Source organism: Plectropomus leopardus, chromosome 3 (genome assembly GCF_026936395.1).
Source record: "Plectropomus leopardus strain MGB_pleo_1.0 chromosome 3, ASM2693639v1, whole genome shotgun sequence".
Taxonomy (NCBI): Eukaryota; Metazoa; Chordata; class Actinopteri; order Perciformes; family Serranidae; genus Plectropomus; species Plectropomus leopardus.
Genome location: NC_142178.1, coordinates 38,081,470 through 38,106,833, shown reverse-complemented (window position 1 = coordinate 38,106,833; position 25,364 = coordinate 38,081,470). Strand labels below are relative to the sequence as shown.

The window sequence follows — 25,364 nt, the reverse complement described above, 5'->3', positions numbered from 1 at the left end:
CCACCCAAAAACATCAGACAGGGATTTAAGCCTTGGACTGGGAATATGACCCAAAGTACATAGCTATTGCTAATTCCTGCATTTATTTTGTATCTTATAATGTTGTTTGTGTCTTTATGTAAATAATTTGATTTCTGAAACAACAGCAACCTTGTTATTTCAGCATGCAGTTTAGCCACATGACACAACGTGGGCGCAACGCGCTCTTAAACTGGAAGATCTTCTCTTCTTTTTATCCTGTGTTTGAGATAAAGTGTTTAATTTCACTCTTTAAACTACAAAATAAAGAAAGTATGCTTTTTAAATCAGACTCTTTGAAAGATAAATTAAACAATGTACTCTCAAAAGGACACAGCTGCCTTTAAGCAGGGTTCCAGCAAATCCTTCAAAAGTCTTAAAAGGCATTCAATTAGTAACTCTTAAATACGGCTTTCATTTGTATTAAAATGTTGCAAGTCAGTATATCAAATCTGCTTATACATGGGGAAAATGATTTTATGACATTGCATTGTAAAATCTAAAACGAATTGTTTGTTTTTTTTTTAAAAAAAGCCGCATTGACGTCACCAAATGTCGTGCTTCAGTCAATAACAATAGAAATTGCCCATAAGCATAATTAATTAATGAAATGTTAGTTCTTATTTTGTAAAATCTGTCTTTATTCCGAGTGGCATTTAAGAAGGTCTAAAACAAAAAAAAACAATCCTACTTGCCTTAAGCTGTAGGAGCCCCGTTTAAACGAAACTGTGTTTTTACACCTCTAAATTTAAATTCTTGCATTGATTGTAAAAGTAGTTACAGTATAATTAAAGTCAAAGGTTTGTGCTTTTGATCTCTAGCTGAAAAACTCAGATGCCTGTGATTGCATATGTCACTCATAATAAATATGTAAAAAGAGAACGTTAATTTACACCAAAATATCTGCAGGAATGCACACAACATCACTGAGTGGTCACACAGAAAGGAACAACTGAATGGAGGATTTTTCCTTTAACGGGAACAATAATAGGTTGATTTTGAAAAAAAAAGGCAAGCAGTGTATGTTGAAAGCAACAAACAAAACAAAGTGATTTTCACAGAGGCAGTGCCTGCAGTGTCCCAGTGTGCCAGATCAAAATCAGCCAGCAGGGCTGATGTTCTGCAGGCTGTGGACAAAACACACCCACCTGCTTCTAAAAGAGAAACAGCAGACTCCCAGCTTCATAATTATACATATAACCCGCCCACACAAAGTGTGGCTACCTGATGAGGAGGGAGAGTGTGTTGCTGTAGGTGCGTCATGCCTCTATATCTGTGTGTGTGTGTGTGTGTGTGTGTGTGCGTCTGCTCTTCCATGGCTGTATGTGCTAGAGAGAATACAGCGTTGTATTCACAGAAACCTGGCTTCTGACTTTTAAAGAATTTGTCTTTTCTCTCTTTTTTTTATAAGAAAACAAAGAAAGGAACAGAAGATGCAGTCAGAATAACAGCACGAAGGACAACAAAAAACAACAATTATTCAAAACTGCTTCCGTCAGTTACATCTAAAAATCTGGAAACGAGCCGTACTAAAAATCCTGATTCTTCTTAGTGTGTGTGTGTGTGTGTTTCTAATGTACAATCAGCTGCTTTGAAGTGGTCGGACCTGAGGTATAAATGACAACCAGATATGCAGCGTGACAGAGAAAGAAACAGAAGAAACCTCTCGGCAGAGAGGAGCATGGCAATCATATACATTATGGGTCTTTCTTTCCTGGTAGCCCGCGGCACCACACACCATCCTGAAACAAAATGGCACGTCATGTGGCGTCTACTAAGTGAGGTTACAGTAGTTGATGTTCGACATTTTTTTTCTTCTTTTCTCACATTTTTGACAGTCTTTCACTCAAAGAAGAAAAAAATCAAATAAAATAAAAACCAACCTGAAAGCAAAATAGAAATCGATTGGTTTACCTGAAGATGCAAAAACAGTAAAATAAATACATATATATTCATAAGTATATAGCTTTTTTCATCATATAAAGGTACATTTTCCTAGATGTGTGGTGTTTTTTTTGGAATGCAATGTAAAAGATTTTGGATACTATTTTTCTTTTACAAGACAGCAGATAAAGGAAGGTTAACATGTCCACCTGTCCCCCAATCTCCCCTCTGGGTCTCTGATTTCTCTGAGTGTGAAAAATAAAAACAAAAGCATAAAAAAAATTAAAAGGAAATACCACGATCAAGTTTCAACCTCGAGTTATGTTACACCTAAAACACACACAATAAACTAAAAAAAAAACCCCTCAGTGAACAAAAACTTCTTGTTCTTTCTCAGACCAGGGTGGGACCAACTTGACTTATCGCCTCCAGGGTGAAACCAGACAACTGAATCCAAAAAATGTTTTGACTTCTAGAGGAAGAAATGAGAGGTTTGCTGCCTTCCCATTACCAACCCCATGCAGTGCTAAGAAAAGGAATAGCTGAATAGTCCCTGTGGGTCTTTTTTTCTCAATCTGTAGCTCATTATATACTTCTACAAGGTTTTGTTGTTGCGAAAAAATACCTGAAAAGAGGTAGGGTGGCAAATATTGGTCAGTCAGACACTTGAAGCGTCTCCCTCCTCCCTTTGCGAGAGGGAGGCGAAACAAAGAAAAGAAAAACGAACAGATAATAAAAGAAAAGAAAGCGGAGGATACTGTATTTCCCAGAGTATCGGCTATCCCTTCGCCAGGCTCCCAGGTAAGGTATACATAAAAGTACGAGGCACAGAAAGGAGTCATTATTCTGAGATTGAGGTATAGCACTTAGTCTCTGCTGACCAAGCTGACATATGGTTTATATATATTTATACAAGGGCTGCACGATTTTTGATTAAATAGGAACCACGATTGTTTTGTAAGAATTGAAATCACAATTCTTCTGTTTTCTTCTGTAACCGAAACAAATTATTGCTATTTGCACTATTGCATTTCTTCGCTGTAAAAGTGTCCTACAAAGAAACAAAGCAAGCATATGGACTTTACAACATTTAGAAATGTATTAATGGATTTGGGGAGTCGTCCCCCATCACTACTGCGGATGACGCCCAAAAAGCTTAAAGACAAAACTTGCTATAGTTAATTATTTTGTTATTTACACATATCACAGCCTTCTTCTGAACATTTAATTCTTCTGGCAATGTCTGACCCGTAAAATTAATATTTATTTACAAATTTAAAAAATTACGTTAAATACTTCACTAATTGTTTTCCTGCCGAATTTTTAGTTCTCTATGCTCTAGCAAACCTGAACAACCTGCTGCTCTAAACCTGATCCAGCATTTAGGGCTGCTGAGCTGCATCAGGTGTGTTCAAAACAACCACCATTAATATAACTTAATACAATTTTAGGGTCATTGACTTATTTTCCACTGCTCGGGGCCAGTAAACTGATGACAGTGACCGAGGTGCTCAGGAGCTGATAGGACCGCCGCAAAAATTCACAGCGTATAGAAAATTAATTTAAAACAAAGGCTTAGCACTTAAGCAACAATCTGCTTAAACGTGAACTATTTGGCACTCAATTAGTGTGAATATTTTATCGATGCTTATCATGCATTTAACAACCAGCTCTGATCCGCCATGCCAAGTGGATGACTTGTAGATGAGTCACAGTCATTGGCGAAATTGTGTAATGTTCCTGCTTTTTGAATATAGGACTAATTTTCACACCATTTTGCCAGCGCATACAGCGATCGGTCTACTTTTGGTCTACTTGCTAGTTGATACAAGTCTAGCTAAATCGATAGCTAACAGTCCAGTTCTGTGCTCTGGTTCATACAGATGCTCTCCACATTGTTTTTACTTTCACACGGCTTCAGCACTGAGCAGAAATGCTGCGCCTAAGCCGTGCAATCGCGTAGAACTAACATACATTTACAATAATGCTCACAAATGTTAGAGAAGCTGCAAACAAAGCTTATGTGCGCCTCCCTCATGTTCGAGACTGGACACTCTTTGACTGCACAGAAAGCTGTGTGGCTAACATGTTTGGCTGAGGTTAAGGAAAGTCGTAGGTCAAGGAAGAGTCTGTTGATTTGTGTGTGCCGCAGCAAGGACGCATTCTGAGCGCTCACTTTAAATATGCAGCCCCACGAAGCAGGTAAAGCAGAATTCTGAAGTAAGATTGCCTGAATCGAGATCTTTTAACCATTAATCGTGCAGCCGTAGTATATACGTCTAGTACAGGTAGTTAAGTCTGCGCCATTTTCCGACTGACAAATATTGCTGCCCAACCCATTGGCTCGATCCTGAGACATTTACAGTACTGAAGGCTACTGTCGCACGCCCGCGTCAGAAAACGACTGTGTTTCCAATGCAAGCAGCGTAAAGTGAAACTAAAAGCAAAAAAAAGAGAATAAAAACAACAGTCTGTCAAAAGCGAACAGTGACATCTTTTTTGCAGATGACTGTTCTGATTTTGTTAAGTTTGAGATATTCATTTCAGTTTACTACATTCATGTTGTGAGTTTTTGTCAATATATATGTATATAAATAGATATATACTTTCTCTTAAGTATATAATATAGTATGAGGTTTCTTTGAAAACAGCAGTGAGACTCAGTAGCAAGAAGGAGGACTTTTTCGGACAGGGGGAGCCGTTAACCACGTGACTAAAAACAAGAAAAATCAAATAAAAATGAAATAAATATACTTTAAATGGCATGCACCTCAGTAGATAAGAGCAGGCTGAAAATGGGACTTTAAAAAAAAAAGGTTTAATTGTTAAAATTTTTAAAAAGGTTGTGCAAATTTAGAGCAGAAGCCAAATGTGGGGAAAAAATTAAGGAAGAGATTCTTTTCTGTAAAGATTAAGGAATTAAAGTGAGTTGTACACAGATAGTTTGGCCCTCGAGGAATTTCCCCTCTCAGGGGAATTCGGTCTAAGTGCTGTTGGAGTTAATTCATGCAAACCTGTACATCAAGTGCCAATTACACTATTTTTACATGTATATTTTCTTTTTGTTTAGCACAAATCCATGCTTTACATGCATTACATGAACAGGCTTTTTGTTCTTTTTTTTTTGGAGGGGAGGGAGCACAGAGTTGTAGTCACAGCTGGTTAAGTGAGCAACTACAACACCTTTTATCAGAGGCGTGTTCATAACAAGTGCTTTACTATCAACACTGGAGTTTGATCCTGTTTTAACTATCAGATCAGTGCATTGTCCTTCGCTGGGTCCAACAACGCTCACAACAACCTTTTAGACACTTCAAATGCTCAGCATTGTCAAAGTGTTGGACGCATTTCATGCATGTTGACTCCTGGAAATATTGTTTTTCCTGGGATCTTTTCTACTTCTCCCATTGGCCATGCATAGATGCCAATCAAGCCAAGGAAGCTACAAAGCTAATGTGGATAACCAATTACCACATAGGGGAAAATTAAGATTGTTTGGTAGTAAATTATTCTAATTCTTATTAGATTGTGATTAATTTATAAATAGTATGAGTTTTAGTTTGTGTTGAAATCCTCAACATAACATATTCAATTGGCCTGACCCCCAAAATCAGCCCAAAAAAAGTGGTGCATGCCATTTTTAAGAGAATAATCAAAGAAAAAAAATCAAATAAATAAAGTGTACAATACATTTCAAAAGGAGTGAATCATCATCATTTCATCGAAACAGAGAGGTACAATTCTCATGTTAAAAATCCCACAGACTGGGTGAGCACCAGGCAGTGTTAGGAGCGTAGAGCAACATTTAACACATAGCACAAAAACATGACGACCAAAAAAAGCTTTTGTCATCTCCTTCAATCTTTTCCAGATGGAAAAGATTCCAAAAGAGCATTTTTTTTCCTATCCACCTGTGTCCTCTGAGGGATATTCTTTCCCCACATGGTAAAACGTGATGATAGTTTTTCTGTCCCTGGTGCTTCAGCGGCGAGGGTAGGGAAAACAACGAGACGACACTACACAAAACTCAACTTGTTCAAGCTGTCGACCATTTTTTTTCCTTTTTTTTTCTTTTTAAATCATGGAGGTAATCGAGAGGAAAAAAAAGAGTAGTTTGGGTCCAAGCTGCAGCTTTCTGAAAGTCTTCACACACTAAAGCTTTTTTCTTCCGTGTCTCTGCCCTCCTGATCGCTCTTTGCTCCATATCCCCCAGAGAAGAGCTACACTACGTGCATAACCTCAAAACAGCTTTCTTTCTTGTGTTTTTCGCTTTCTTTTGAAAAGTGCTATCTTAGAAGTTTAGCGCCATAAGTTCGATCCCAAAACCCAACGTCAGTGTTTGCTGTCCTTTAGTCATGATTCAGTAGCAGGTCTATCTGTTATGGCACTGCCATATTGACTCACGTGGCCCCTCCCGCAGACAAAGCATGAGTGGGAGGCGTGTCTTGTCCTCCTGTCTGTCTACTATAGGTCCAACAGGAAATGACCATATTTGAAACCCACATCATCTGTCTCAGTTACCCTGAGTTAAAAATGAGGAAAAAAAGAAATCATCCAGAATCACGGATTGGCTTTTACATCATCAGTCATAATAATTTATAATATATTAAATCTGCTTTTCCCTCGCTTCTATCAACTACCCCTCCCCACTGCATATTGCCCACCCACCATCCCAAAATGAACACCCCTCTATAAATGCACATTGTTGTAGTAAAACTGCCGATAAAACTGTCTGAGGTTTGAGGGAGAAGAATTTCTTTTAAAACTCGTAAGCTAAGCCGCTTCTGCTTAGTTTGATTAGAAAAAGGAAACAAAAAAAAAAGTCAGTAATGTGTTGTGTTGTTAGCTATCTTAAACTCATTAGCTTAGGCTAGCTAAAGCCTTGTATAGAAGCTAGGGAATCAACTGGATAGCAGCAGGGTTTCACGTTCTGATCCTAAAAGGCCTTCATCCAGTAAAGGGAATGAATGGGATGAGCTCACTTCGGTTAATGTTTGGAGGACAACCAGAAAGCGGCTTCAAAAGCTTTCCAGGATCAGCAGTGAGACACTGATGGAGGTCCATGAGGTAGCATTACGCCATAAAAACAGCTGATCCATAATCAGATTACCCCTCAACTTGTCTCTTGGCAAAAAAAAGAGGTTTTTAGAGCTTCCTGGCATCTGATTATGGGTCAGCGTATGCAGGCGATGTGCACCTCTGACCCGTTACTAGGTTGCGACTGGGCTTCAGAGACAGACCATAATAAGTGCATGATGCAAGGGCAACAATGCCGAGGTAACCTGGTCTGTAAGCGCCAGACCCAAAGTGTAGTGCAAAAGAAAGCAAAACAAATCAAATGAAAAAGATAAAGATAGAGGAAAAGAAGTCGATTATAGAAGTCAGTAGTGTCCACGAAACTCACAAACATGCATCCCTGAATGACTTTTGTGTGTCTTTTCTCATTCAAAAAGGACGGGTTAATGTTGCTTTTGTCCGCACAGAGATTAGCAGAATATCTTAAGGAGGAAAGAAAAGGTTTGCAGTTAAAGCGTCATGGCTACCTGGCAATAAGAGGATGGGTTTTGATTTAGAACCCTGGTGAGGGATATCAATGGTATGATTAAACCTTACAGTTGGCTTCAAATATAATAGAAAGTTCACTTACCAATTTTTCGGCTAGTACTCCATGAGAGAGGGGAGCAGTAAAGGGACTAATTTGTCAGTTTTTTTGTTAATTTTCAACCATCCCCTCATCCCCCCTCCCAAATTGGAATGGTCCAAAGCCCAAACTGCTTTTATAAGCAGCATTGGTTCAGTGTATCAAGTTCAGAAAAGAGGGAGGTTGGGTTTTTTGGGCTGGGGATTATCAGCATGCTTATGGAAATTTCATCAATTGTCATTTAACTAATGTCTTTAGCTGCATTTGTTAAGCCCCTGGATATAAAAGCTGAACAAATGCTTACACTGCGTCGCCAAAACAACGCTTGTTAGAAACCATCCGATTAGTTGTTTATCTCCAGTTTGTTTTAAGAATCCTCCTCATATTATCCCTGCGTTTGTGCTCACCCAGATACTGCAAAGTAAATTGGCACAAATAAAGCCCCGTCCGTTTTCAAATTACTTTTAGTCATTTGACTGAGGTTTACATGTGTAAGTCGTTTAGTCGATTGGTTTGAAATTGTCATCAATCTCTTCTTTTACAATGTCCTTGAGCTCAGCAGCTGCCAGCGGCGGGCCGTCGTCTCGTGGGGTTGCGGTGGGCGTGTTCTCCGACTCGGCAAGAGGAAAATCCTGACCTCCTGCTTCCATCTTCATCATCAGCTTGAGCTTCTTCTTTGGGGGGTTCTTCAGGGTTCCCATGCGCTCCTTGACCTTGTACTCCAGGGTGCTGTGTGGGATCCCGTACATGTTCTGGGCCTTGGAAACGCTCATCTTCCCGCTCATCACGACTGCTATGGCCTCTTCCAGAATCTCGCTGTTGTACTGGCGATAACGGCCCCTCTTCTTCCTCGGCTGCTTTGAGTTCGGGTCCCCTTCCACATCGGAGGTGGAGTACGCCGGCACAGAACTGGAGTGGTCCAAGTCGGCGCTCCAGTAGTCAGCCGCCCCGTCCAGCAGGCTTCCAAGGCTTCCTCCCCGGCGGTTCTGCTTGGGCAGGATGGCTCTCAGCTTCCGGCTCAGGGTGTTCTCCCCATGGCCAACACCCCCAACCCCCATGGCACCGTAGCCGTACAGCTCGGAGGCATGGGAGTCCCAGGAGAGATCCATACCTCGAACTTGTGGGATCTTGAGGTCGACAGGAGGTGAATGGCCCTGGTCCCTCTTGCCTTCATTGTGGTGGTGTTGGGCCTTGGAGACCTGATTGTGGTGGTGATGGTGGAGGGAACTTTTGTAGGAGAAGGCTCCGTGGTGGTTGTGGTGATGATTCTCCAGGAATGTAGGCAGGTCTTTGAGGTCACAGAGGGCCCCGCTCAGAGCTCCGCTGGCCTGCTTTAGCTTCATCAGGCTTTCGAGGTGCGCCTTGCTCCCCCAGAAAGAGGAAGAGCCCTTCTGGCCGAGTAAGGAGAAGGACTGCGCGTTATTGAGCAAGCCGGCTGACTCTAGATTAGCCAATGAAAGAGCAGCAGGCTGGCTCAGGAGGCGGTGCTTCTGGCTGAGGAGCTCTTCCTTGATGCGCAGCGAGCGGGCCATCGGGGGCTTGAAGGAGTTGGAGTTGACATAGTTCTCCCTCAGTCCGTCCTGCAAGCTTCTCTGCAGCAGGCCGTCCTCTTCCACATCTGGCAGGGTGCGTTCCACTTTGATAGAACGCCTGAATGGGGAAAATAAAAAAGGATAGTTTAGGAGCAGAGTCAGAGATCTTGTTTAATGATTTGAAGTCTGTAACCTGTCGCTAAGAATTTAGTTGTTAATCATTGGTTTTTCACCATTCTACATAGGAGAGAAAAAACAATCTAATTATTACGATCTGTCCAACCAAATCACAAAGTTTCACAAAAATACAAATAAAATACATTAAAAAAAAAAATTAACAGTAGTGTCTTTTGACAAAAACAACACTTTGAGATAAACCAGACCTCGCTGTCAACAGCTTTCTTTAACTATTTTTGTTCCTCAATAGAAATCTTTAAAAGTGAGGCCTGTTCTCTGTCCAGAGAAACTGGGCTAATTGTTTCTTGGAAGATATGCTGCTGTACTTGTAATTTTTCTTCTTAGTTTATGAGTAGTATAAATAAAATGATCTCCATTTCCCTAGATCAGAATGGTGGGAGAAACCTAAACAGTGGATTTCCTAAAACCTCTGCAAATATAACTGAAAACATTTGCATGATTACCACTCATACCCCTTTCCCACCAAAATCAGCGCGTGGTTGCGGCTCTTTCAAACACAGGTAAACCTCCTAAATATAGGCGATGGGCTGCATTCCCAGAGCAAGTGAACACAGCGCTGCAGTACAGTCTGCCTTTCTGTCATCTTTTGTGTGTGTGTGCGTGTGTGCATGTTGTTTTGTGTGACTGTGCAATGTCACGGACAGGTAACAGGTAAACAGGAGACAGCAGTAGGAACAGAGGTGTTTCAAAACTTTTTAGTGGTTTCTTTTCTTAATATTTCTCTTAATTATTCAGTCTCATCTTCAAACTTGGTGCAAACTAATTTGAAATAATGTGTGAGCACTGATTGGAGTTTTTTTAGTGATGGCACGCCATTGCATCTGCTGGATAAGGAACTGAAATTAGTACGTTATCCTGGGTGTTCAACGTCCATGCCAGCTGGAGACAGTGGCGATAAAAACCGTGTCTACTGCAGTCATTTCACCTTGGTGTTTATGCCAATCGTACGCATTGTCATTGCATTAAAAAGCCAGATGTTAGCGGGTTATTTTTTTTGGTGCATTGGGAATGAGGCTTCAGGGCAAACGGGCAAAATACAGTACTTTAAAACACTCTTGAATTGACTTTTGCTGAAGCATAATTCATTAGCTTGATTAAAAAAGACATTTGGCCTGTTTTTCTGAATTAACAAGATTACTATGTTCTTAATTCTTGACCAGTAAATTTTTTTTCTGAATTAATAAGATATTTTAGGGTCAACTTTAATTTGATTTCTTCTTAAACCGCATTTAAGAAAATTGACAAAATAAATCTACCGTCTTCCCTCTTTAGTTTATTTGCACATACAAAAGTTTAAGCACTGTGCAGGAGAGGTTAGAAGCCAAAAATGGCTCATGGAGAAACCTCCTTGATTTAATCACTATAATAATTCATAAAAAGGAAAACACAAAAACAAAGACTACATAATTGATCAAACTTAGCAGTAATACAAAGTTGATAAAAATGTACAAGTGACCAAAAATGAAGTGCATTACAAATGGTATGAGTCTTTTCAAATAAGAGTCCTTTTCAGATGTTTTTAAATAACGATAATGCAGATATCGACTATAGTGATGGAAATAGGTTGTTCCAGAGATGGTCCTCTGTATTTCTATGAATATTGATGAAGTGAAATCTGACAATACGGAAGATAAAAGTCTTTAGAGTGTCTTGTGGGATATGGGGGAACGTAATAATCTCATTAATTCAGAAAAACAGCCGTTTTTTCATAAGTGAATGCATTAAGCTTCTGTTAACTTTACCCCATTATCCAGTGAATAGATAGCTATAAATGTCTGCACAGACCTGATTGGTCTGGTCCTACAAATATCTAAAATGACTAGCACATCAGTCTCTTTCTATGCATGCTGAACATTAGGAAGCTTCAATTTGATAAAACCGTTGCAAACAAGTTGTTTTTCTCTGCCCTTCATTATTAAACATCAATTAGTTTTTTTTTTAGGTTTTTTTCGCTGTGACTCTGTAATTGCATTCAAACTAAGGTAGCACAAGGATGTTAGAGTCATTGCTTTATCTCTGAGCTCACAATTTAATGTCAACAAAACACCAAATACAGATATTAGCACAACTCTTGTTTGGAAAGTTTTCCTCTGAATTGGCATCCTGTTTTCAGTTTATGACCAACTTTGCTTGACAAGGCACTGTGTGTTTTTTACTGCCATGTGACGAGTATGTCAGTGTAGCATTGTGACAATTCAAAGATGTTGGAAAAAGGTTAGCAGACAGATGTAAAGCAAAGACATTTACAAAATGCAACAGCAGTGTCTGCTTAACTAATCAATAATGGAACTAGTAGAGAGATATGGCAGAGGCTGGGAAAAAAGGACACAAAACAAGAAGAAATCATCACACTTTCATCCGCCTTCAACCAAGACGCCAGAATAACTGCACAGATATGTTACATTATTATGGAGCAGATACACTGGAACTTTGTTTCAGCAATGCTGTGGTTAACATGTGGTTACACATAGGCACAAAAATACTGGGTTATGATTGAGAAAAGATTGCTTTGGGTTAAAATATCCAATTTTGTGGGCACAATCCCAGCAAGAATAACAGCATGTCTTGGTAAAAACAACCGTATTCAGTACAATTTTTACCAACAGGACTATAGCAGTGGCTCGTAAAAAAAAACAAAACGTATGAAACATGCAAATGTAATATATTCGTTGTTTGCAGAAACATGGTTTGCAAGCAGGCTGCTCACTTAAACCTCTTGTTGAGCCATAAAAGTCATGGAAACAAAAAATTTAGACAAATTTTTCAGATGCACATTGTTACCTTGTTCTTTCAGCCATGCAACCATCATGGACCTATCAATCTACTGAGACTAACAGCGCTAATGATGAAATTTAAGACATTCTTCATGAAGTTTTATAGGGAAGCCATTGTAGATACAGATTTTAATAATACCTAGATACAAAACCAGAAAATAGCACCTTTTCTTTGTTTTTTGTTTTTTGTTTTGTTTGCCTGCTTTTGGGCATACAGCAAAAAGGTTTCTAGCTTCTAGGTTTACATCTGCAATATGTATCCAACTGAAAATGTGCAGTAATGTTTTTGCCCACTGGTTGCCTCTTGGCACATAACTTTGGTGATTATAGTTGATTGCTGACACTAACTAACAGTAATGTGTGGGATGAGATAGCTGAGCTCTGCATGTAGTTTGTATCTAAAGCACACATAAACAACTTAAATTTATTTTTAGACTTTTAATATAACAATCCAAAAATAAAACAATCTAAGTAAGCATCACTAGTTGATTTAACCTGTCCTGTGTCTCATATGTCTTATTATTAATGATTGCTTACATTTTAAACCGACTTTCTTGATTTTCCCATTGCTGCATGAATGAAGTTGAAATCAGAACAAACCTTTATGCCTTCTTGCCAGTAAGCACTGGTCTGCATGCATCTCACATTTTAATGTTTCAAATTCCTCTACATACATGCAAAGTAGCTCCACTTGAACCGCCGCAGCCAATGTTCGTACTGCCAAGTTACTATAGCAACAGTGAAAAGGCACTTAAAAAAATGCTCCCTTAGGCTCATAATAACAGGAAATAGCTTGTCAAGTCATCGGATGGCACAGGGGAGAAGAAAGTTGAGGGAAACTCTGCATCTCTGCATTGGAGACGAAGTCTGGTGGGCTACAGTGAGAGGGACTGTGCGATGTGGGGAGTCCTCAGCAGGAGCTTTAAGACAGATTACCACAGTGGGCGGTCTCGGGCTCGTTGAAGACAATGCAGGGTTAACGAGAGGCTTTAGAGTCTGCACTCTACTAGAGCGTTCTGTTACAGTAAAGCATGCAGTCATCAGGGAGGCTGCGCCAGACAGAGATGGCTGATCTGAGGATTCAGTGTGAGCATGCATTTGTGAAACTAAAAGGAGCAGAGAAACGCACATAACAGAAGGGGATCCCCAATGAGACAGACTGAAAGACTGTTTGAGTGTATGCTCTGTGTTTCCTAAACAGTGTGTGCACTCCGAAGCTAAGGAAGGCAGTTTCATCCTACAGCCAGTATTTAAATTTAAAACATTAATTTAATTTTAAAAAACAATTGAAACAATTGGAGTTTTTTTTTCTGAGATTTTTGCACTAACATCATCAATAAAAAGAAAAGAAAAATTAAAAACCTTTGCCACCAACCTGTACAGTACGCACTAACATGGTGTGTGCTTTTGGGATTATGCGACGATCAAAGATGAATTGGTTTTAGTGGGGGTGGAAGTACAGGCCTCACCTCCCCCTGTAGTTAATATTACATGGCCTGATCATTAGAGACTCCCGGTAAGGCTTGGGGCCTTTGGGGCCTTGGGACCCTCAGGCGGGAGGCAGAGTCCTGTCCTTCGGGGCTCAAGGTGCTGTTTCTAATTTTGCTTTTAGTCCTATTGTGGAAATACTTCACAACCGCTGGCCCCTCGCTAATGGAGTGTGTCAGCAGGCATTGTCTTTTTCTGTTAGAGTAAAAAAAAGAAACTGGTGTGTCTGTAGAAAAAGCATTGCTGAGCAAATTAAAAGAACTTATTTTTTAATCTGAGAAATCACCGTCTGTTCACCACCTGTCTACACATTGACTGCATTAAAAGGAGACTCCATTCTCCTGGGAACTGTCAATTCTCGGTAACACTGAATCATTTATTATGACCTTACCCCGCGAGACTTGGTGAAAACAAGTACGCCAACCAGTAAAATATCACAATTTTTCAAAAAGAATATCCCACTCTGCTCGCAGTCTTATGAAACCATCTTAACTGAAACAGGCTATTCAACATCTTAACTGTTCAAAATCACCCTTCACTGCAAGTTTTTCATCAGGTCTACTAAAACTAGCGTCTTAATTTCATACTTTTGCCATCATTTCTACGAGTTCAAACACTGGAGTCACTAACCTATTCGCTGAGATCTTGGAAAACAGGCAGATTCCAACAAAGTCTAAGGTAGCACAAAACAGTTCAAACAGTTCTTTAACAAGCAGTTTAGCCAGAGTATCTTGACCACTTCTTGGACTTAAAACTAAAATTGACCACATGTTGTATCATTAATAATTCCTCACTGCTCAGGACAATTATTCACTTACAAGTGCAGCAAGTCAAACCAGGAAGTCGGTCTGTAAACTGTAAACTTTACAACAGGTCAACAATAAAAATTAGACCAGGATATCCCTTTAAGCCCCTGACTAAATGCCAGGTCCAAAACTGAAAATTAGTGCCTGAACAGTTCATTTTATTGTTGGTTTCATTCCAAAAGTAGTAGTAGTATTTTTTTTCTATCTAAGCAACACTAGTTTTAACCAAGAAGAACCACTCATGTGGTGGCTGCTTCGGATTCTCGTTAACTGTAACGTCAGTTTAACACTTTTCAAATCTTAGTTCAGAGAGCAGTTGGAGGTGTATTCGCCCACATGGTGGCCGCAGGTTCTCTATGCCCGCATCCTACACCACTGTAGCTTTGCTGCAGTCTGGCGTCAGGGGCTGCTCTGAGTATCGAACCTCTACTAATCCATCATTGACCTAGAGATCAAAAGTATTCCTGGAAATGGCAGCCGCGATTAGCGTTGATTGTTGATTCCCTCTTGATGCGAGAGGCAAGTATGATGGCTACTGATTCAAACATGACTTCAAGGCAAAGTACACATTCATCAATAAATGATCTGGCTGCAGCGCTGAGGATTGTCAATAAATTCACAGACATGGAGACGGAAAGAGAAAAGCAGTCAAAGCTTTCGTCATGTGTTTGACACACATTGCTATTGAACTCTCACTTCGGGCGAGGGGATTGGACCAGGGAGGGGCCTGAATTATAAATACTTTTACATAAGTATGTACAGCGTGGCATGAAATTCATGATAGTCGAGCTATTGATCAAATGAGCGAAACCAACAAGTAGGAGATGAAAGGTGGGAAGCGTTGGCAGGACTTGCTCGAGGACGACCACGATTGTAATCGAAATATGTGCCCCCAAAATGTAGAGAGACCGAGCGAGGGCACAGCCCTTTAAGGCCTACAGAGCTTCACTTTGTACAAAGTCGATTGTCTTTTGTCAACACTCCAACTACTAACAGGCATCTAGCTGTTAAAGTACACCGCTTGGGCAGCCTTTAGGGTTATGAAGCGCACCTTTTCACCTCATCATATTATCCTTTTGGAAATTTGTGTGAAATTTTGTCAGAATTAATGTATGAATTCTTGAGTTATGGCCACAAATGTGTTTTGTGAGGTCACAGTGACCTTTGATTAACAATTTCTTGAATCCAAGTGGATGTTTGTGCAGAATTTGAGGAAATTCTCTTAAGTCCTTCTTGAGATATTGTTCAAAAGAAAAAGAGAGACGAGGTCACAGTGACCTTTGATTTATGAATACCAAAATTTATCAGATCAGCATTAAGTCCAAGTTTATGTTTATGTCAAATTTGAGGAAATTCTCTCATGTCCTTGAGATATTGCGTGCACTAAATGGCATCGCCATCAACCTAAAAAGTACATTCATCAGACAACTTGGACAGTGTTAAATAACTCCTGCTGATAAAAAATTAAATTAAATTAAATTAAATGCCTGTGATGGTTGTCATCCGCATGTGAAATCAATCTTTCTCAAACTGTAAGCTTGACAGCGGTTTGGAGCTGATCTGAATCTAAAACAGATTATAACATCGTCCCTTCAGGCCAAATTTCCACACAGCGTTAAGTGTCGACTGACAAGTGCTCTCCAGGAAGTGCAGTGCAGAAACACAACAGCAGTGACTGTTTTAACCTCTCCGTTGTTGTGGAAGGCGCATGACTGCGCCGCTCCGCTAACAGAGGCCAGTTTGACTAATCCTGTTGTCTTACCCTTTGACCACGGGCTCAGGGGAGAAGCCAGGGAAGGTTTTGAGGTCACCTGCGCTGTGGTTCTTCTTGGTGGAGAGGTCCAGGACGCCGTCTGAGAATGAACACACGGGAAAAAAATGAACACAACTGAGGTCAAATCCTATTCAAAGCATTACTGCTTATTTACTTATTTTTAAGCAGTATGCACACTACAAATCTAAATGTTTTGGTACAACCTAGAGGACGTTATAAAGTTTATTAAATATTATCAAACTTCAACAACCATTCCTGCTGCTGACCAGTGCAAAATAACACAAAAGCACGCTTGTAAAAACAATTAAAAACCATTTCAAATACATCAAATACTGTACAACCAAAATGTGAAGACAAAAAAAGTGGTCATTTTGAAGCCATTCAGTGAATTTAACTTCCATTCAATATTTTGTGCATTTTCGATTTTCATATAAATTTAAAAGCTTATTCCCTTTAAGTAATCTAAAGCGAATCTCCAAATTTACTTTGACAAAATAGTCACCACATGAACGCAACTATTCCTTCTTTTTTTTTAAAAAAAAAAAAGCTCACTTTTTAAAACATATTTCATAAACACGACTGTAAATTAGGAGGATCATTTGGGATTTGTCTCATTTGTTGATTTAGCCTCCACATGTTTCTGTAAAATTTAGAAAAGTCATAAAATGATTAATTACTATCCAACTTTAAAAAACATTCTTGCTGCTGTCCAGTGCAAAACAGCGGCATACCAGTTTAAATACATCTGATAGTGTACAAAAAATCTTTAAAGACAAGAAAACCTGGTATTTGTAAAACCAATTTATAGTCAGTATTTCTGTTCAGTGTTGTTTTTTGTGCATTTTCAATTTTCATAAAAACTGAAAGGTTATTCCAATAAAGTAACCTAAAAGAAATCTTTAATTTAACTTTGACAATATACTTCACAGACAAGCACAGTTCTCTTTCTTTTTTTAAAATTGGCTTCGCTTTTAAAAATAAATTCCACATAAACGACTTTATAAATTGGCCCTTTATTCATCTTTTTGTCAGTGATGAAGTGGAGTTAAAGCTTGTAGCTCAATGCACAGTTTCGTAAAATGTCTTTAGACAATTTAATCTTCGACCTTAGGCATATAAAGAGTTTTCTTAAATTATTTTGAAGCAGTAATGACTTAAATCCATGTTTAGTTTAAGCCGCCTACAGTATTTTTTTTCCTTTGATAACATTTTCAGAAGTCAAAAGTTGGAGCTAAAACATTGTGACAATATTTTTCAGATCCAATTTAATTTCTCTAAAAGCTCTTTTAGCATATGACAATAGCGAGTTTTATCCTCTGATTTTCACCACACGTTTAATGCCCTCTTGTGCAACTATGATTATGGTTTGGATCGCAATCAAGATTTGATTAACCTGAGGACTTCCATATATTGGCAACTATTTGACGTGTTTATATTGAGTATTAACTAAGAGAGTACCTGTTTTTCAAAATAAGAACCAGTGAAAAAAGGAATCAGAAGAAGCATATTTCAGATAATCATGCGTATATGTGACTTATATGTGATGCAGCCTGTCGATCTGTTTGTACTGTTTATTAATGAAATCAATCAGCATGTAATACAGCCGCGTCTGCAACTGCTTGTTTATGTATGTGTGCATGTGAAAATTACTGAATTAGTCAATGAATACTATTTTTTCTTATTTCTGTGATTAGATGATGACAAAAAAGCTTGAGATATTAGTGGTGTATATTCTGTGTACTTCAGAGCAGGTGGACTCTATGTGACACTTTAGCGACAAAGTCTGGGAAATATGGCTGCATGCTGCGTGTGAAATCGCAGTTTGTTTGTGAATATGTTTGTCAGGCAAATCAGGTCGCACAGACGCAGAAAAGATAAATCATTATGTGTGGAAATAAGTTTAAACTGATCTGCTGTTTTTAGAAAAATCTGGGTAATATTCAGGAAAAAATTGTGAGAGAAAAATTGGTCTTTTTAGTATGAGACTGATAGTTCCTTATTTCCATCTCACTTTATTTGTTTTTCCAGACCTGTTTTTTCATGACGAAAAGGCTCTATTAAAAGATTACTGGTTTCTTAAGACATGCAGTAACCCAAGACAAAATATGGACAAGATATTATTTTAATTTGATGTTTTTGTTGAAAAAACAAACCAAAAAAACCCCTAAACATCATTGCTTTTTTTTTTAAAGGATGACATTTAAAAAAAACAATCTGGTAAACACACAGAAATGCAAACATACACTGATAAATTCCTCTCTTTTATCTGTGTTTTGCTGGTGTAATCCCTAAAGTGCGGCTGACCTCCTGACCCCTCTAACCCACAAAACGCTATATGGGCACAGGACTCGTTACTGCAGCGCTAATCTTCAGAGGCTTTTTCCTTGTTTAATCGGACCAAAATAGAAAACAAAGGTGATATAAAATGAAAAACAGAGTCGCTGAACAGCCCAGAGGTCACAAAAATACATTAATCTGGTCATGTTAATGGTAGTGCATGTACTACGTATACATTATACACGTGAAGAGTTAATAGTGCCCAGGATCACGTGTGAATCTCAGCTCCAAACTGAATAGAAAAAAAATGCAAATATTCACTGGAGTCATTAGATAGTTGGTACCTAAAGAAAAAAAAAGATTTTAAAAAAAGAAAAGTTGTGCACACAATGCTAGGGCTGAGTATCATCTAAAAAAATATGGAAGAACTCAGTTGCTTAAAATGTTAAAATTATATTCATGGCGGTCTGTCACGATGAAGACATCCGGCACCATATATTGATTTTATATTTTCGGAGCTGGACCGTCATAAGGTGCACTTTTGGAATGCATCTACACTAAATTCTCAGAGTGAAGTGTACTCTGGGCACAGATGGAGCAGTAGAACCTCAGTAGAGAGTCGTAAACTAAACTCAGTCCAAAAGTTTGCACTCACTGGCAGCAGCCTCTCATTCATTGATCTGATCAGCTCTGTTAATTTGCATTTTTAAAAAATCTGTGTTCATATAATAACATTGTTTGAACAAGTCCTCTTGAACACAGATCCACAAAAACAACCAAAAAAGCTATAGTCCATCTGTGCATTGCCACAGACACTGTGGGACCCAGTTTCAAAGGTTTGTTTTTTTCAGGGCCGCAAAATGCCGTTGTTGTGTACATAAGGTTCGATGTTTCAAAGATTCACAAACCCTCTAAATTCAGAGAGGGGGCACAGAATGATAAAAAAAGTGTGTGTGTTTGTGTCTGAGAGCGAGAGACTAAAAAAGTGTCAGTAAACCCAAGTGTCACTTTAGAGAAGACTTAAGCCTTTACTCTTTGACAAAGTTCATAGTCAGGGCTGGCTCAGGCTTGCCTTGAACCAGCCCTTAGTCATGCTGTTTTAGGAATAATCTGCTTTGGGGACTTCCTATGACACACCGAGCTCCTTCTCTCTCTCTCTCTTTCGTGTCCTGTTACTGCACATCACTAACTGGGCTTGTCCTGTCTTTATGCTCCCTTGTCTCACAGGTTTCCTCAGATTGCAGTTGCGGTTGGATGATCGGTCGTGGTTGTGCTGCTGCTGTGGTCCTGTCCGCCCCCCAAAACTACTGGTACTAAACTTTTTTCTGTTACTATACAAACATGATTTTAACAAACACCCCTGCTGAAAAAAAAGCAGCTTGACCAGGTTATGATGGTTGACCAGTTTGTTTGAGCAGCTAAAGGTATGTTTTTGCATCATTTTCATGGTTTAGCTGGTCATACAAGCTTGTGATGGTCACTGCATTGAAGTTTCTGTAAAACTGAAACCAAATCAATGGAGAAGTAACAGTGTCATGAGGGGGAAGTATGAAAAACAAAGGGCATGAATGAGTTAAGTCTAAAGTCATGGAATATGCATGAAAATAAATGTGCGCAGCTTGACAGGCTGGTCACAAAAGCGTGTCCAACTGGTGGCTCAACCAGCTAAACCATTAAAAACCAGCAAGAACTGGGTCAGGACCATCTTTGTGCAGCAAACAGCATAAACTGGTTTTTAGCTGGTTTTTTTCAGCAGGGATATAATAATATATATGTATAACATACTGTATAATATCAAACTACTTTTATTAATATTCCCATTTGTGTTATTATTTTTATGATTCTCTCATTCTGGTTTTCTCGTTATATTTATCATTTTTACTGTAATTTCATTATGTTAATCTGTTCCGTAAACACGATATCTCTTGCACGTCTGTCGGTCCTGGAAGAGGGATCCCTTTTCAGTTGCTCTTTCGCAGGTATCTACTATTTCTCTCCCCATTTCAGGTTTTTTGGGGGGGGATTTTCCTGATCCGCTATGAGGTGAACGAAGACAGAGGGATGTCGAACGCTGTGAAGCTCTATGAGGTAAATTGAGATTTGCTGTATTGGCTTTAATAATGTTAAAAAAATAATAATAAAAATGTTTCATTTCAAACATTATGATTCAAGTATATCATTACCAGTACCCTTTAAATGATACTGATACCAACAGAGTACATTTGGTACCTTTTTTCCTCTTTTTGTTTCACTTCAGTTGATACCCATCGTGTGATAATATGCATTCAGTTGCGTAAAATGACACCAGACGCGGGGTCAGTGAATTGTCCAGCGTTTCCCAACATTATCAACATTATCAGAACTCTTGTCTGACTGTGGGAATTTAGTGAGCATATTGACCTATTGTCCACAAGTTTTCAGCCCTACCCTTCTTAAATGTTTGAAAGGTATTAAAAAAAAAAAGAAAAGAATCACCTATTACCAGCTTTTCTCCGTGTCTAGCGGCTGTTTGATGCTGGGCAGGTAGTGTGCAGAGCTGCAACACCAAAAGAGGCTTAAACTCTGAGCAGAGCTGCAAAGCTCCGTGGGTTCATCACGGCACCCTGTCACTTCAGACGTCGTCATTTGATTCATTGCTGATGTAAAAATAATGATTGGTGCAGGATTTCATTTCTTCCTAAAACTACATCTACTGTGTAATTTAAACGAGTGCGTGTATATGATCCAGCTTTAGGGATAATCTGAGTCAGAATTCCTATAAACGCTGCTCTGTGTGTGTGTGTGTGTGTGTGTGTGTGTGTGTGTGTGTGTGTGTGTGTGTGTGTGTGTGTGTGTGTGTGACAGAGAGACGATGTGTGAGCATGAGGTGGATGTAAATGCCTAACTCCTTTTTTTGTGAAAATTAAGGAGGCTTACTGTAAGCAGATTCCAAAAAGCTGGTATTAAAGTGGGTGACCGGTCACACTGTAGCTGAGGGTTGACACGGCGAGCTGTCGCTTCAGCCCTGCAGCCTGTTCGGTGATCGAATGGCCAACCCCCTGCTGGTTTGGGTTGATTAAACGTAGATGGAGCCCCGAGTTACATTTCAGAGCTCAGTATAGCGCTGATAAGGCTCAGTCTGAAGATGATGGCTTTTCAGTGATCTGTTCATGAGCCGAATGTAAAAATGAATCTGAGTGCGGTCATCTGTCCGTTCACAATGTCAATGCAAAGGAACATTTTGTAAAAAGTACATTTTATTATCTGATTTGTAAGTAACTGCAAATGTGAAAGAAAGTGAATCAAGAACTTAAAAGTGCAGGATAATTCATCTCAGTCAGCCTCCATCAACTAAAAAAAACAAAAATCTATTTTACAATTCACAGTCTGGACCTGAACCAGGCACTCAAACACACATGCACACACAACAAAAAACTGGAACAAATGCTTACTTTCCCCAAACTTAAAAACAAATAAGTGTTAAGGGGTTTCATAACATAAAATAATAAAAACATAAACTGAATGTCAAACCCTTTTACTGAGTCCTCTTTAATAGCTTGTATTTTGATAACTGGAATTTTCTTCCCTTTGTTATTTGCATTTATGCTTAAAGTTTCCGCAGATCCTTCAAACGTCTTAAAAGGCATTGAATTCAGTTCAAAAGTCTAAAAAATACTAAGAAATGGGAACTAGGGTTTTTGTGAATCTTTTTTCTGATGTTACATTGTAAAATCTAAAAATAAAGGATGACTTTAAAAAAGAAATAATAATTTACCAAATGCCTCTTGCATTAACAGCACCAAAAAAACATGTTTTATGTTAACAATAATATTTGGGCAAAACCCTCTCTCACCTGAAGTAATTAATGTAGGTTCATGTTTTTTTCTTCAGTTTGGGCTTTCATGAAATTGTTCTTAAATTTCATACTGAGTGGCATTTATAAACCCTTTTAATTCTCAGTTCTCTTAAACTGAAGTAACTCTGTTATTGGATGGTTTTAAAATAATAAATATAAAACAGGCATGTGAAAAATATATAAAAACAAACAGAAGCCAAAATCCATTTCAGATACAACCAGGCTACTACAACATCTATTAGTCAGTGAAATTTACAATTGATTATTTGAAGAAAAAAAAAAGAAAAAAAAAGAAAAACCCAATCAAACATCAAGCATATATACGTATATATATATATATAACGACTGATTAATCAATCATTGCTTATAACTGTTATCATCCCTAATTGATACTTAAACAGCAACCCATGTAATGCTGTAACTTCTTCTGCATGCTCCTGATTATTGTGTGTGTGTGTGTGTGTGTGTGTGTGTGTGTGTGTGTGTGTGTGTGTGTGTCACATAGCGGGCAGGCTGGTGCTATGAGGATATTGGTTATTGATTACTTCAGCATTAAGGTTAACTAAAGCTGAGTTAGACGTGTTGCGTTAGATATTTCAGGTTGAAGCCTCCAAAGAATGTATGAATGTCAAGACAATGTCCTCATAAGTGACTAAAACATGTCTGTGTCTGTTGTGTCTCTCACCCTGCTGGCTCGGCTCCGGATCGACCTCGTTCTTTTTGACGGAGAGGTCCAGCGGGCCGTCCTGGTCGGCCATGAGAAGCTTGCTGAGGACGGGATTCTGTGCAGAGGCAGCAGCCGTACCTCCTCCTCCACCGTTACTGGCTCCCGTACCGTTGCTGCTCTGGGTGCAGGCGGGTGCTGAGGCGGCAGCAGCGGCGGAGGTGGGGCTGAGGCCAGGCCCCGGGGTCGGGGATGGAGAGGAGGAGGCAGACGATTGAGGGGAGCTCGGCGCGGGCAGGGGCCCAGGCGGGGAGCATGGGGCGGGGGCCAGAGACGCCGCTCTCGGCAGGCTTTGGTCCTTCATGGTGCCGTTGGGCAGGGGCGAGTCGTCCTGAGTAGTTTTTGAGGTATATTCGGCAGCGAACTGGCGGATCATTCGCTGCATGATCTCACGAGCCACTAGAGGAATGTGAGGTTCTGAGAAACTTGGGAGGTCTGGAGAGAAACAAAACAGAAGGACAAACATGTCAGCATCCCGTCCTCCAGGAATTTCCGTCACTGCCATGTTCACCAGCTTATTTATCCCATTTCATGCTGAAAATGTAATCCTGATGCTCTGCAGAAATGATCCAAAAATCACCCAGGAGGGGCCCTTAATCCTGCTCACCACGACGATAGCACCGTGATATTGGTGAGTACAGCAGATTATTGCCTACCATCCTTCAGTCTGGACTCTCATACCCTCTCCCTAAATTTTCCCAATTCTCTCATGTTTCACTCTTATACTGAGTCAGAAATTGTATAACAGAACAATTTATGCATGATAATGTTAAGCTATGATGTCCTCTGTAATCACTGTGTTCACTTTAATATGTCGACTCAAACAGACATCTTAAATTTCATAACAATACATGATATGCATACAGTAGCGCTTAAAAAAGTTAATCACCAACTATTTTGGTAATTTTATAATTATTATTATTATCGATAAAAGACACAGACCACATAGTGAATGTTTGCAGTTTCTCACACTTTAATGTTTGCTGCTTCCGTTCAGTTTTATGTCGGCAGACATTTCTGAACATTTTAAAGATTAAGCCAGTGATACTCCATTTACAGCCAGTTTACAATAATAAAACTCAATTTATAATGAAAACTCGCGATCGACAGATTATCAGCCTGGCTGATTATTGGGGCCGATATCCGGTATTTTGCCAATTATCTGTATCAGTATTTATTTTAATCATCGCTGATAAAATTAATTAATGAATAAGTGTTCGTATTACACTGAACCAACACCAGGGAAGGCAGTCTGCAATTCATGCAGAGAAAGTGTCTGTATGGAAGGAACTTTTACTTCCTCAGGGATCTATTTTTCTTTTCATTTACATTTTCGCTGGACTTGCTGTTTATGATGTTAAATGTTTCAGTTTTGAATAAACATTTTCTAAAGGCATTTAAACAAAGATTTGTGTTGGAGTTTGTCGTATTTCAAATTCAAAATTTCAACAGAAATATTTTTGTTTTCATTGTAAATGCATATTGGTTCCAAATATCTGTTATCAGTCTTGTTAAGTACTAATAATCTGTCGGTCGACCCCTAAAAAAAGAGTCATCCACAACAGGCACTGTTTTTGTACTTTTAGAATATATAAGGTGCCAAACAGCATAAACATAGAGCTTGTTTATCAAAAAAATGCCAGTAGAGGTTCTCCACACCCCCCAACAGAGGTCCTTGCTAAGCCCCTAATGTCCTCAAATCCTAGAAATTTCCATAAAATCATAAAAGTGTCCTTAAAACACAAGAAATAGCCTCAAAATCCTGGCAATGTCAGAAAACCCTGGAAACATCCTAAAATCTCAGACATTTCCTCAAATCCTAAAAACATCCTAAAATCCCTGAAGAAACTCGTAAAAATGCGTTAGCATTCTAGGAATGGCTCAAAATTCCAAAAGCATCCTAAAATCTGAGAAACTTCCTAAAATCCAAAAGTGGCCCCCAATCAAAGCCAGTTGAGCATCCCTTGATTAATCAATTGACAAAAACTTGAAGCTACAGATTAAAAGCTACTGCACTAAATTCTGCACTACAGTCTTTGTATTGAGAAAACTCTGATCAACGTTGGACAAGCTGTAGAAGACAAAAAAGTAATCTGGAAGATGTTTGCTTCTAAATCAGATAGCTTTGTTTCAAATCACAGCATCCTGTAAAGTATTGTATTGATAATATATCTTATGATATCTTGTCTCATTCTATGTATTATCGTATTTTATCATTATATAGTATTATATAGTATTTCGTTAAATAGAATCAGTTTACATTTTTTATGTTGTCATTAATCAGAGCATTTTGCCTGTTTCATTTTGAAAATACAAGCTCCCACGACAGTGAGCGATATGAATAAAAGAGGTTTTTCAAATTGCAACAAGTGCCAGGAGACCAAAAGAGAAAATACGAGAAATGTGAGAAAAT

At 39.0% G+C, this 25,364-nt stretch overlaps 1 protein-coding gene across 1 annotated transcript in view; it reads right to left on the bottom strand.

Annotated features, from left to right (window-relative positions):
- Nucleotides 1-5,009: 5,009 nt before the first annotated feature.
- The window catches only part of lcor (ligand dependent nuclear receptor corepressor), a 130,041-nt gene continuing 109,686 nt past the window's right edge, over nucleotides 5,010-25,364 (bottom strand). Inside the window, exons 5-7 of the mRNA XM_088074981.1 lie at nucleotides 22,913-23,386; nucleotides 16,104-16,194; nucleotides 5,010-9,193 (exon numbers count right to left, since the gene is read on the bottom strand). Of these exons, the coding sequence (XP_087931107.1) occupies nucleotides 8,044-9,193; nucleotides 16,104-16,194; nucleotides 22,913-23,386 (1,715 nt within the window). The 3' untranslated portion in view covers nucleotides 5,010-8,043. The remainder of the gene's footprint in view (nucleotides 9,194-16,103; nucleotides 16,195-22,912; nucleotides 23,387-25,364) is intronic.